The sequence below is a fragment of the Anopheles stephensi genome, chromosome 3 (assembly GCF_013141755.1).
Source record: "Anopheles stephensi strain Indian chromosome 3, UCI_ANSTEP_V1.0, whole genome shotgun sequence".
Classification (NCBI taxonomy): domain Eukaryota; kingdom Metazoa; phylum Arthropoda; class Insecta; order Diptera; family Culicidae; genus Anopheles; species Anopheles stephensi.
In genome coordinates, this window is record NC_050203.1 from 64,120,789 (window position 1) to 64,133,769 (window position 12,981).

General features: G+C 46.0%; 3 protein-coding genes across 3 annotated transcripts; 1 reads left to right on the forward strand and 2 right to left on the reverse strand.

Moving 5' to 3' along the window:
- Positions 1–130: 130 nt before the first annotated feature.
- On the reverse strand, positions 131–1,284 carry LOC118511599 (GTP:AMP phosphotransferase AK3, mitochondrial). The gene has a single exon (XM_036054880.1). The coding sequence runs from the start codon at positions 1,078–1,080 to the stop codon at positions 430–432; it is 651 nt and encodes a 216-aa protein (XP_035910773.1). The 5' UTR covers positions 1,081–1,284; the 3' UTR covers positions 131–429.
- Positions 1,285–1,725: 441 nt separating this feature from the next.
- LOC118511600 (lanC-like protein 3 homolog) lies at positions 1,726–4,539 on the forward strand. The gene is made up of 3 exons (XM_036054881.1): positions 1,726–1,939; positions 2,057–2,253; positions 2,325–4,539. Exons 2-3 carry the CDS (start codon positions 2,082–2,084, stop codon positions 3,383–3,385), a joined length of 1,233 nt encoding a protein of 410 aa, XP_035910774.1. The 5' UTR covers positions 1,726–1,939; positions 2,057–2,081; the 3' UTR covers positions 3,386–4,539.
- A 6,679-nt stretch (positions 4,540–11,218) lies between these two features.
- LOC118510021 lies at positions 11,219–12,196 on the reverse strand. The gene has a single exon (XM_036051407.1). It carries the CDS (start codon positions 12,194–12,196, stop codon positions 11,219–11,221), a length of 978 nt encoding a protein of 325 aa, XP_035907300.1.
- Positions 12,197–12,981: the final 785 nt, after the last annotated feature.

Below are 12,981 nucleotides of genomic sequence, written 5' to 3' on the forward strand. Positions count from 1 at the left end.
GATCCCTCGTAGCGTCACTAATTATTGAAAAATAATCTTTAATTGATTATTATACCGCTGGATAACCTTGAACCGTGCTGTAAGTTCCACATTATTATTAATAACGTTAATAATAACACAACAACACATCTAAACTGTACACATTAGCAACTTTTATTCTCATGTTATCTCTTGCCAACGGGGACAAAACTGATATGCTTTCTCTATAAAACAAAAAAGTTTGATTCGTTTCGTTTATGTTTATCCTACAAATAGCTTATTGTCGTCACAGTGGAATTAACATCAAACCACCTTTCGAGATGATATCTCGGGTTCGATCGATATATCGTACTTTGCTTTTATCTTATCTACTACTGTGCAACTTTGTGCCGGTATGTTTCAGTGGAATTTTGTTGGGCAAGGGGAGTTCTGTAGCGCGATACACGCACATTACTGTATCTTAGCTTCGAGGTATTGTTTCACGTGGGGCCAAATTTCGTCCGTGGTGCTACCCTTGAACGTAACTAGCACACCCTTCTTATCGAAGTAATCGTTTATAGGCCGCGTGCACGCATCGTACACCTCCAGCCGTTTCCTTACGGCCACCGGATTATCGTCTGGCCGTTGACTAAGCGGCTCCCCGGTTACATCGTCTCGACCCGGCGTTTTCGGGTCGTTAAACCCTACATTGTACACTCGCCCACTGGGCAGATGCACCCATCGGCTCTGGATACGTTCGATGATCACTTCGAAAGGCACATCCAAATTGATAACGGAATCGATCCGTTCCTGGTTCCACAGATCATCGGCCTGCTCACGTGTGCGGGGGAATCCGTCCAAAAGCCACGAGCTAGTCGCGATTTGCTTGAGCTCGCCCAGTATGCACTTGGTTATGTAAATGTCCGGCACCAGTTTGCCCTCCCGGATGTACTTGTCCGCGATCAATCCCAGCTCCGTGCGCTTCTCGATGTTCGATCGCAGCAAATCACCACTACTGATGTGCTTCAGGTTAAACACTTTCACAATGCGGCCGGATACCGTCCCTTTGCCTGACCCGGGTGCACCCATGATTATGGCACGAAATAGCTTCCCGCTAGCCATTCTGTAGAAACACGTTTGTTTGAGATAAAAGCTTGAAGAAATCACAAATGTTGTAAGGTAGAAAGATATTTCGTCACTCGATGAACACACACGCGTTTGGAAGACTTTTTAAGGCCCGGTCTCGTATGGGTCGCTTCTATCAGTGCACTTTGGAACCAAAGCCGCGCTTTCCCCGTGTTGCGCTCGGAAAGGGGTAATGTTTTGATTTTGATCGCGGATGCGATTAAACCTATCCACCCATACGCGTGTTGGGATGCTGCAGAAAAGCATTTCTTAATTCTCTTACAATTAGATGAGAAATGTCAGTGAATACATTGCGTTATACAAATACTGGACTATCAAAATTATATTAACAGTAAATGCAGGAAAGCTTGGCTTTAGCATGAGGATAATATATTATTTTTTTTCGTAAAATATATTATTTATTTTCAAACCAAATAAATTTCCCCAGTTTGTTTTGTCCGAATGTTAGCTCATAGTCCACACTGGTGCATTCCTTTCAATCTTTTGGACCTTATCGCGTATAGATTTTTTGTTTACGGTATTTTTGGTTTTGGCTTGTATCCATACCAAATCTCTATCTAAATCACTCGTCCAGAAAGTTTTTGTGACGATTTTTTAAGCAGGAAACACAAAAATTAATTTAAATAAAAACCGTATGAAAATCTTATTCCCACAAATGTCAAAATTACGATGTCCGCATAGGTTGTCCCGCTGTGCAAAGGTGACTGCAGTGAAAAATAAAAACAAAAACGGAAAATCCAGCAAAAAAGCAAACAGAAAAGGAGGAGAGCAGAAAATCGGGGATCAGCTTTGGTGGCTGGAAACGGACAACAGTTGTGCTTTCTTTTAGTTACAGGTAACGGCCGAGCATGCCGACCCTTGTGGTCCTCTTTGCGCTAAAACTCAGCCACACTCATTCAACAGTTTTCATTGCTTTCATCGACATCCGCCTCGTTCTTTTTTTTATCGCCAGCCACCGCACATTATCATCTTCCCTGATGGGCACCAGATACTTTGCCAATCCGTTTCCGGATTATGGCGGTGGGCCGATACAGCGGTGCGACGACCACATCAAGGGTTTGATACAATCGTACGTGAATCTGATAGTGGAAAACACCAAACCGGACCGCAACACAGACCAGCGTGGTGATTTATACGTGGGCGATGCTGGTAATGTAGCACAGGTGACGCCTGCTTTTGTTCCGATTCCGTAGTAAAACGTCGCCGTTTTTGTGTTTCAGGAATCGCTTACATGTTCCTGAAGCTGCACGACGCTGGCATATTCGGACAGGAAGCATTGCAGTACGCCAAGCAGTACATAGTGAATGCCAAAGCACTGGCCGCACGGTATGCGGGACGCCCGGAGGAACGTTGCTCGTTTCTGTGTGGCAATGCGGGTGTGTATGCAGTTTCGGCGGCCATTGCCCACCGGCACAATGCCAAGCAGGAGATGGACGAAGATTTGCGCTGCTTCGCCACCGGCATTGAGGTGTGCAAGCGGCTCGATTTCAACAAGAACGGCAGCGACGAGATCCTGTTCGGTCGGGCAGGCTATCTGGCCGGGGTCTACTGGCTGCACCAAACCATCGAACGTAAGGTGTTTTCGCAGGAAATTCTCACCGTCATCTGTGCCACCATTCTCGAGAGTGGCAAACGCCACCGTACCGGTCTTCTACCTCTCTATTACCAATGCTACGGGGACGATTACCTTGGGGCCGCCCACGGTACCTCGGCCATCATGCACATGCTGCTGGAGTCACCGTTGCAGCTGAACCTGAGCAGTGTGGAAATGTCGCTGGTAAAGAACACGGTCGACGGATTGCTCGGGCTGCAGGACAGCGAGGGCAACTTTCCGACCACGCTGCAGGACTGCGTGAGACGTACGCGCAGCGAATCGCTCGTCCACTGGTGCCACGGTGCCGCCGGTGTCGTGTATCTGATGGCCAAAGCATATCTTGTGTTTCAAGAGCAGCGCTACCTACAATCCTGCATCCGGAGCGCGGATCTAGTCTGGCGGAAGGGGCTGCTGCGGAAGGGGCCGGGCATCTGCCACGGGGTGGCCGGCAGCGGGTACGTTTTCCTGCTGCTCTACCGGCTCACCTCCGACCCGAAGTATCTGCACCGGGCGCTAAAGTTTATGGAGTTTCTAACGCACGAGGAATTCATCCGCAACGCACGGAACCCGGACTGTCCGTTCAGCTTGTACGAGGGCTACGCCGGGACGGTGTGCTTTCTGATCGATCTGCTGCGCCCCGAGAAGGCCGCCTTTCCCTTTATGGATGTGTTTGAAAAGAAATTCTAAATTACCAAACCCGTATTAGTAGCATAACAGATAATGACCCGTGACAGTGATTCGCGCGCTCCAGTAGAGTAGGCGGGCGTATGCGAGCGTTACGATCACTAGAGTCGTCTTCCTGTGAGGAGAACGGTACATCGGTACATCGAAAGGATGCTGGCAGGAGTTGATCGCGAAACAAACGAACAAACAAACAAACGCACACAAACACACGGGCTCGCAACGAGCCAGTAGAATATGTAGCAGCATAGAACTCATAAAGCACAAACCATGTTGGAACTAAGCAAAAGGAAGAACAAAGCAACTACACGATAGACCACCCCTGTCTATAGGTATCATCTAATGTGCTCGAAACCTTTCTTACTTCTCTGAACTGAGTGTGTGTGTGTGTGTATTATCTTACGCCGAGAATCTCACATGATAAAATTAATGAACGAATAGAAGAATGAAGGAATCAATCAGCAAAAGACTATAACAAAAGACACATCTTCTCTAAATGGCCACCGTGTGGTTCGCAATCGCTTATCGGACGGACGCACAAACCAAACTGCCATTTAGTAGTTGCTAGCAGCTAGAACGTGTGTTGTAGGGCAGGAGCGGAAACGGAAACGAAAAGTATTTTGCAAACGACAGGCAAACGAACGGACCCCTGGTAGGCAAAAAAACCCCGTAAATACTATTGTACTTTGTGCACCGTGGCGCACGTTGCAGTTGTGATTCGTAAGTAATTTATCTTATCCTAGTCTGTAAAAACAAAAAAGCCGGAAACCGTGTGCATGAACTGCGTACTGTTCCGGACCGGCGGATGTGTGGCTCAGTAAGGCTCAGTGGCAAAACCATCAGGTATCTCGTAAAAACAAAACAAACAATCGTTACTCAAAAACCGACACACACACAGCAGCAGCAGCAGCAGCAGCAGCGGCGACCGTGTGTGTCCTTCGCGGGGTAGAGAAGGTTTCTATCGTGCACCGTGTAGGAGATGTCTGTAGAACACATCATCATTAGCTAGTGCGTGGTGGAAGTATCTGAATCATGGCTGTTTGTCCTGTTTGCTGTAAGTTGTAAGTGATTGCATTTAAAATTGACGATTGCTGAAGTATATCGTGTTTTTTTTTGGGATGAAATAAAGTTAATCATATGAACATGTTCATTCGACACAATAAGGAAAGGGCGGTTAAATGGTTCGGCTGCGGTCTGATCGGTTTTTTCGGCTGCGTACCGATATAAACAATGCACGGCTGCGTTCGGCAGGCTGACCGTCTATTCAGATGTGCGCAGGTATTTTGATGATACGCGATACAGTTTGATTGTTGTGTGTCTTTTTATTTAGTTTCAAAATTATCATTCTTTATGATTTTTTCCAATTTATGTAGTGTCATTTTTGTACTTAATTTTTACTTTATATACAGCAGGTTACAGGTAGATATTGCCCGTTTCATCCATAAATATGGCCCGTTGTTTTTAAAACTTCTCAGTTGTCTGACCGTTTGTTTCTCCCGAATGTGCCATGGATTATAAAAGATGATTTTTCAATTTGACTCATTCATTTAATTCATAAAGAAAAATTAACATGTCTCCAGAAGGTTTTATTATGATCTTCTTCAAATGTCCGTGATGATCTATTTGAGTAGTATTTTTCGTATCTAAAAAAAAAAAAAAAGATCGCCAATTAAAATGTTGTTTTATGTTGTGGCTGTGCCATTTTTATGCTCTATATCTTCTTACTTACCGGTCGGAAATACAGATTCCATACAGACTTTTGTTCGATATGATTAAAGTAAACAGAAATCGACAAGACTCCAATAATCAGCTAGGATGCAGAAACAATCGGGGTCTGGATGCATGAGACAACTAAAGATTTATTGACTGAACAATCATTCCCTGGACTTGTCAGTTCTTTTATTTCGATTTCAATACCTAACCCTAATTTGATGAAATATGCTTCTGCTGGTGTTGAGCTATTGCTGGTTGAATCTTATTCTAAAAGTTATTCTGCCCAGACACCCTATCCTTGAAAAGGTCTGTCTGTAATCACAAACTTTAACCAATGGCTTTCATCTTATTTTAGTTTTCCAATCGTGTAATTTAACTTACTCAGCAGTAAGGCCAGGCCATCCTTCATATTTAGGTACATTAAATACAGAGAGTGTTTTAAGTTTTTAAGTGAATCGAATGTTGTGATCAGCCCAAACTTAACAAGATTGTATTTGGCTGAGATGTCCCAAGGGATCGACTGGCCGAGAAAATGTCGAGAAAATAATTGTCTTTTAAGTAAGATGCATATTTTTGCGTCTTCAATAGCTTAATAAAATTTGTAATGCTCCACAGACAGATAGTATTACCTTAAAAAAGTTTCAACGTATATCTTTGCTAGTAACTTTTCTTAAAGTAAGAAGAAAGTATAATATTCCCTATTTTGTTTGAATGATTTGAAAATCATTAAGGCTAATTTTAAAGAGACAAAATAGGCTATAGGTGTGAGATGCATGATTCTATTAATAATAGGATTGCAATATTTAATCCAGTATAACGTGTGTCGCAGTGGTTAAAGCTAATATAAAAACGAGAAGAGAAAATCCCATTCCACTAACTTGTAATGATTGTGAACAGACTGATTGTGAATGATTGTGAATAGCAAAACGTTCTCCACCAAATCAAGGAACCTGCTGTACTGCTAAAAGCTTTTTGTAACAGCGTACCCTCGCTTTGTATGCATCCGTAGTACGCAGATCAGTTAAAGCAAAAGGTCTGCGTTTGATAAGTTGTCCACTCTTGCCCAAACGTCCTCCCCCCCCCCCCCCCCCAACCATGGTTACGGAGCAACAGTTCCCGAAACCCCTCGCCGCACTTACGGAACGTATAGATGGAACTCTGTGTGTGGAGTTTGATAGCGTTCTCGCTGCTGGAGAACTGTGCGGAGAAACCCTCCCCCTTCTAGTCAGTGGAAATCCCACCGTAAACCGGCGGCTTCCTGGCTCAACGCATCGCACCGAAACTAGGTTAAACATATACTTCGTTACTCGCTAGCTTCGGGACGTCGTGTCGGCCCGAAAAGGGAAGCAGAGTGGTTTCGTTGCCACAGTACGCTCCCTTAGGATTTTATGTTGAGGCTTATGTGCCGCGATGTTTTACTCTTCTTCACCGCTAGCACCATAAATAGATAGACCGTCGTGCGGCCAGAACAGTGTGGAGAGATCGGCGTAAACATGCGCCATCCCTGTCCGTCCGTCCGTCCGTCCGTTCGTCCACCACCAGGGTTATGCTCTGTTATCTCCAACATTATGCTTCTCAACAGCAAAAATCGTGCGTACATCTAGGCTATCAGCATGAGGTACTGCGTCACCGCTTGATCGAACACACGACGGTGGTCGGTGCAAGGTGTTTGGAAGCGGTCGGAAGAAACTGACACCTCCCTGGGCAGCGTAGGAGCGTTCTCCGATTTGGGGAAGGAGAGAAACGGGTCGATAAGGGAAGCAAACCTTTTAGGGGCGACGGTGTGATTGAGCGTCCAAAATTGGGGAATTTTTCGAGAGCACCATCAGGCGAAGGGTCGTTGAACCTATCGTTACAGGCTCGCGGCTGCGTTTTGGATGCACACGTTTACAGTGGTGTGCAGAAAAAAATCTTGTAAGACGACGAACAATTAGTTGAAGACTTCTATCATCAAAACAGTTTGAGTTGATCCACTCTTCCATATCCCCCTAATCCCCCCCCCCCCCACTACTCTTCCCTAAAAACTCACGAAACGATCATTTAAACCAAATTGATGCTAAATTGCTCGATGCAACGTTTCGCCTGTCTTCTACTGTAACGGCGAGGCTGTGAGTTGAAAGCGGACGCCTGGTTGTTTTCATACAACGACGAAATTGCTTGCCACAGAATCCGCGGCAGGTCAAAGACTTTTTCGGCACTTTTGCTATATACTTGCAATCGATCCATCGGGATAAGATTTCCCGAAATGAAATGGAATTTAGGAGCGAAATTGAAAACAAAAGTATACTAGCCGCGTGCCAGCGCGAATAATTTCGATGTTAACCTGGTTTTTCTGAGATAGCAAGGAGAAGGAAGCCTCTGCTGACGAAATGGTGTGCGCCTTTATATACTAAACTAACCTTCTTTATTTGGGGCTATGTACTGATACGCACGTTACGCGGTCATTGACCGATAAAAAGCTGCGTACAGCAGAAAATTTGATAGCTCCGCCGAGCAGGCCCTGGGGTCACACCCAGAAAACCCGATCGCCCAACATTCGGCAATTTATGAAAATTGCTTCCGAATCTAGCTTTATTATAGTAACTTTTTGCATTGATTGAAAAACGTAAAACAAATTTAACGAGGTATTAGGTTGGGGGAATTATAGTTAAGTTAAGATGTTTATTGGTTTATTCATTTAAGTTCCAAAACTACATCTTTCGAAAATGTTGTGCTCTATTACTGCAAGACATTTTTAGTTATTTTTTGACCTAAGTGTAATTTAACGTAATGAACCATATTTTCGTACATCTTACTTCTAAACTATTTTATTTTTTAGCTTCTTAGAGTAAGACGATAAGCAATACGACCAGGTCGTTCCTATTGTATAAATAGTATGTAGTATAGTATATCATAATAAACATTGACAAACAATCGTTTAATAATATTTTTATCTCAACACACTGAAACATGCCTCACGCTAAGAAATTTACGCTTAAAATGTTTAAAACAAGCGTAGTTATTAGCATGACAAGATTATGTAAACATGATGATAATCATCGCGGTTTTAAAAATCAAATAAAACGTTTACACCACCATGTATCATTATTTATTTATTTATTTATTTATTTATTTAGTTCATATTGTCCGCCAATGATGGTTCAACAATGTTCATTAACACTTAAAGGGAAAGCGAGGATGACAGTCAGGATTAGGTGGCAAGGAAAGAGACTTCTCGAAGACGGACACGAAAACGAGACAAGGAGACATTATAGTCGAACAGGTGATAGCACTTGTTGAAAGCCGACAAAGCTCGTAGCAGAGGATCGTTCGAACCGTAACGGGTGTGGCGGGATGGGATATAAAGGGGAGGTCTATCGCGGAGGCGACGGGAAGGAGCATAAAGGGGGATGGCAAACAGAAGAGAAGGGACATCAAGTTCATTTAACAGGAGACCTGCAATGAAGCTAGCACGGATATGGAAATGCCTATCCTCAATGGTTTCTAGCCCAAGAAGACGGCAACGGACTGGATAGGGAGGGAGAGCAAGATGATAGCCGTTAAGGAAGCGACGAACAGCCACACGAGTGAATTTGCGCTGAACACTCTCCAGTCTTGCCATCGCAGTGGAGCCTGGGGGAGACCAGACTACAGCCGCGTATTCCAAGGAGGATCGCACCCAACAGCAGTACAGGGACTTCAAGCAGAGGGGATCGCGGATTTCGGACGATAGCCTAATGATCAGACCCAGTGATTTATTAGCCTTGCTAATTACATAATCAACGTGGGAACTGAAGGACAGCGTTTCGTCGAGCCACACACCTAGATCTTTTACAGAGGATACACGACGTATTACTGTATCACAGAGGGTGTAGCTAAACGGGAAACGAGAACGAGAACGAGAAAACGAGATCACACAACACTTATCGGGGGACAGGAGTAGGCCATTCTTACGACACCAAACAGAGAAGGAATCAAGTACAGTTTGGAGAAGACAACAGTCAGCAGACGAGGACACAGGAAGGAAGATCTTAAGATCGTCTGCGTAAAACAGAAAACCTTCGGCGGGGAGGATGGAAACACAGTCATTAACAAATAACAGAAATAAAATAGGACTAAGGACACTACCTTGAGGAACACCCGAGGAACCTACGAAGGAATCGGACAGACAAGACGAAACTCTAACTCTATACGATCTCGCAACCAGGTAAGTCTTCAGCCAGGACAGTAAACGACCCCCGATACCAAGTCTTTCGAGTTTGGCAATCAGCAGATCGAGAGGAACACTGTCAAAGGCAGTACTGAAGTCGGTGTATACGACGTCAGTTTGACCACCGGATGACATGTTCGATAGAGCAGAGGATACAAGACACATAAGGTTGGAGGAAGTTGTGCGTTTGGGAATGAATCCATGTTGGCGCGGGGATAGGTGACCAACAATGATAGGAAGGATGGAGGAGAGAATAATTGATTCAAGGATTTTGGAAATGGGGGGGAGTAGTGAAATACCACGGTAATTGGAGCATACAGAGCGGTCACCTTTTTTGAAAAGGGGGACCAGCCAAGCAGACTTCCAAATGGTAGGAAAGGAACCCTCATTGATGGATCTCACAAAGACGCGAGTCAAAAGGGGAGCAAAAAAGGAAGCACATTTCTTAAGGACAGAGGAAGGGATACCATCAGGACCAGGCGAGTAGGACAACTTGATCTTTGACAGGGCAGACAATACAGAGGGAACATCAACGTGAACATCGTTTAGGGAGAAGACGTCACAAGGGGTGTACGATAGACCGTCGACTAAAGGCACTGCACTACTGCAAGGATCAACGAAAACACTAGAGAAGTGTTTGGCAAAGAGGCGGCATTGATCGAGAGGATTGGAGGCGGTTTCATCATTAAGGGATAGGATAGAAGGGATGCCGTTAGGATTACGACGCGCATTACTGAACCGCCAGAAAGATCTGGGGTCGGTTGTGAAGCGGTCTTGTAGCCGTACTACAAAGGACGCGTAGCGCCAACGGTTATAAGAGCGATAAGCGCTGGATGCATATTTAAAAATACGAAGCGTAGTCGGGTTACGGTTGCGACGATAATTACGAAAAGCTCGATTCCTGTCGGATTTCAGAGTGCGCAACGATCTGTTCGACCATGGGGGGTGAGGAGGGGGATAGAGGAAGGGACAACAGGAAGGAAAGGCAGCGGTGATCTTCTCATTGAACTTGGAGACAGCAGCATCGATGTTGCAGGATTCCTCGATGAAAGACCAGTCGACAGCCGACAGGACGGCAATAAGTCTCGAATGGTTCATTTTCCGGAAGTTGAATCCACGGAGACCACGGTCACTGCGAGGTAGATGAGCGGCTGGGGGTGACGGAACCGAAATAGTGGTCTCCAGTGCGGGGTGATGCAGGTCGATAGGCACAAGGGGGCATGGTGCGGAATGAACAAACGAACAGCTTTCAGCGGCGGCAGGGTTAGCGAAAAGTAAATCCAGCTGGCGATCGCGATGATTTTTCACCCCTGACAATTGCAGCAATCCATTGTAGGTCATGCCATCGATGAGAGAGCAACCGGATGATGAATAGTTGGGCATGAAGTGGCGTGGTGGGTCGGTAGCGGCATGCCAGGTAATAGCTGGCATGTTGAAGTCACCAAACAGCAACAGTAGGTCGTTTTGCGACATACGTTCGGAAATGTCACATACACTCTCATGCAGATTGTCGAACACATCCACAGAGGAACTGCGTTCAGGAGCGATGTAGATAACACCGATGAACAGGCTGCAGCGATGAAGTTTTACGCACACCCACAGGAGCTCAAGCGATGAGAAAGCGTGACGTAACATGAAGCTGTTTAACGAAGCGGCACAAGCGATGAGCACACCTCCACCACGAGAGTGTATGCTGTTATCAGTACTTCGGTCGCAACGGTATACGATGAATTGCGTGTCAGCTAGTAGTGCGCTGGGTATCGATTCGTCGAGCCAGGTTTCGGTAAGTACCAATACATCGAGATCAGCCTCAGATAATGCGAGTCGGGTGTTGTTCAGCTTGGTGCGCAGTCCTCTGACGTTCTGGTAGTATAGGAGAAGCTCTAAGTTAGGAGCCTGTGCATGTGTCGGCGGAGTATCACGGAGAACACGTGTAGTTAAGGCAGTGGTGGCTCGGGCATAGTGGCGTGGTGCGGATCGGAGAGCGGCGGATTCAGGTGGTTGGGCGGCAAGTTGACTCGTGTACTGGTGGTCGGAAGTGGTTCCCGGGGTCCTGTGTGCCAAAAATTCTGTGCTGTTTGTGAAGTGCGGTGGTCGGTGAATTCACGGAACACTATACCGTTGTGCCAAGTGGATGGTGAAAGCGCCTTTTCTTTTAAGTCAGGCGACATCCCAACTTTAAAGGAGATAAAGCTGAGAGTGCCTGGATCCTTGTCACGTGGCACCAGTCTAATAGTGATGACGTCATCAGTACCTAGCTGAGAAGCCACCATCAGCTTGAAATCGGAGTCCGACACCGATGGAGCAATTCTGGTAAGGTATAACCAGAATTTCGGCCCGTTGGACACATTCAACGGGACGGTCAGCACGGTACGAGACGATGGTGAAATCGGTGCAGTGCCAACGTTGAGAGGTGGCGCAGAAACGGCATCAGGAGGCGTGAAATCGACAAGCCTACGTTTAGGCGCATTGCGGTTAGGAGCGTTTTGGGACGCTCGGTCCAGTTCACCGGGGCGGGAGCTTAATGGCGTTGCTGCGGCGGTTGATGATGTTAGTGGTGCGAGTGGCATCAACGTGTGCGTGTTGGAATTGCTCCTGTCAACAGCCGACAGTACATCAGCACGCACAGCATCCAAGACGGCAGTAAGACGACCGTCAAATTCACGAAGCAACTCGTCCTTCAGAACATCGAGAGCGGTATTGAGCTCATTGAATATAGCTCTACCGCTAAGCCGCGATGCGTTGCAACTTGCGCAAATCCAGAGGGCTTGAGCATCGGGCCGTGTGAATTCCGGAAGAGCAGCTTCGGGGACTCCAATACAACGAAGATGGTAAGATGTATCGCAGGAGCCCGCACACTTGTACAGTTCTTCGTTGTTTACAGGCAGGGAGCACGAAGGACAGGACGTAGCCATCGTAAACACTGAGCTGCACTGACACAGGAACGAAACGCACTAACACAAAACAAGAACGAGTGCGTGAAACGTCGAGGACGCTAGCTCGAATAATAGTCGATAACAGCGCGGTGATGCAACAAATCAGGCCGGAATCTGACACGAATTGAGGACAAGACACCAGTGCAACTATAGACAGCAAATTTCACACGGCAAGGCACGCAGAACACGTTGAAAACACGTAAAAACAACGGAGCTCGAAGAAGTACCAATCGAACGTGACGAAGTCCAAGATGGATCTCCCAAGATGGAGTTAACTCAGTTCAAGAATAGCACTTGAAAATCTACCGACCGACCAACAAATACTAGGAAGCATTTAATACAGCGAACATTTTATTGCAACTGTATAAGAGCGAGTAATTTAGCTTAATTATTACTAAACTCTATTTGACTGAATCTATTCTCAACGCATGCCACAGACTAAGCTCCGCTGCTATACTACTGTCTTGTACTATCGTTGTAGTCCTTTGCTAGTGTGCGCTATTACCCGGACCCGTTATCGATTTTTTATCCTCTCCGGGTATTCAGTACATAGCTGCTGTGGCGCAATAGCAAAGAATGTGACTGATGCGAAAGCTACGAACCGGGCACCGCCAGTAAATGGTTGCGAACGGGTCAATAACCTTTTCCGACCACCGAGATGAGCAGCGCACAAGCAGATACTTATTCATAACGTATCGTGCGATGGAGTGCTGACTGACTCACAGTCAGTTGGGCGAACCGTGGAAAATGGTAGCTATTAGAGT

Coding starts and splice junctions, on each gene's coding strand:
- LOC118510021 (XM_036051407.1), bottom strand. CDS start 12,196: ATGGCTACGTCCTGTCCTTCGTGCTCCCTGCCTGTAAACAACGAAGAA.
- LOC118511599 (XM_036054880.1), bottom strand. CDS start 1,080: ATGGCTAGCGGGAAGCTATTTCGTGCCATAATCATGGGTGCACCCGGG.
- LOC118511600 (XM_036054881.1), top strand. CDS start 2,082: ATGGGCACCAGATACTTTGCCAATCCGTTTCCGGATTATGGCGGTGGG. Junction 2,254..2,324: donor TTTATACGTGGGCGATGCTG/GTAATGTAGCAC, acceptor TTTGTGTTTCAG/GAATCGCTTACATGTTCCTG.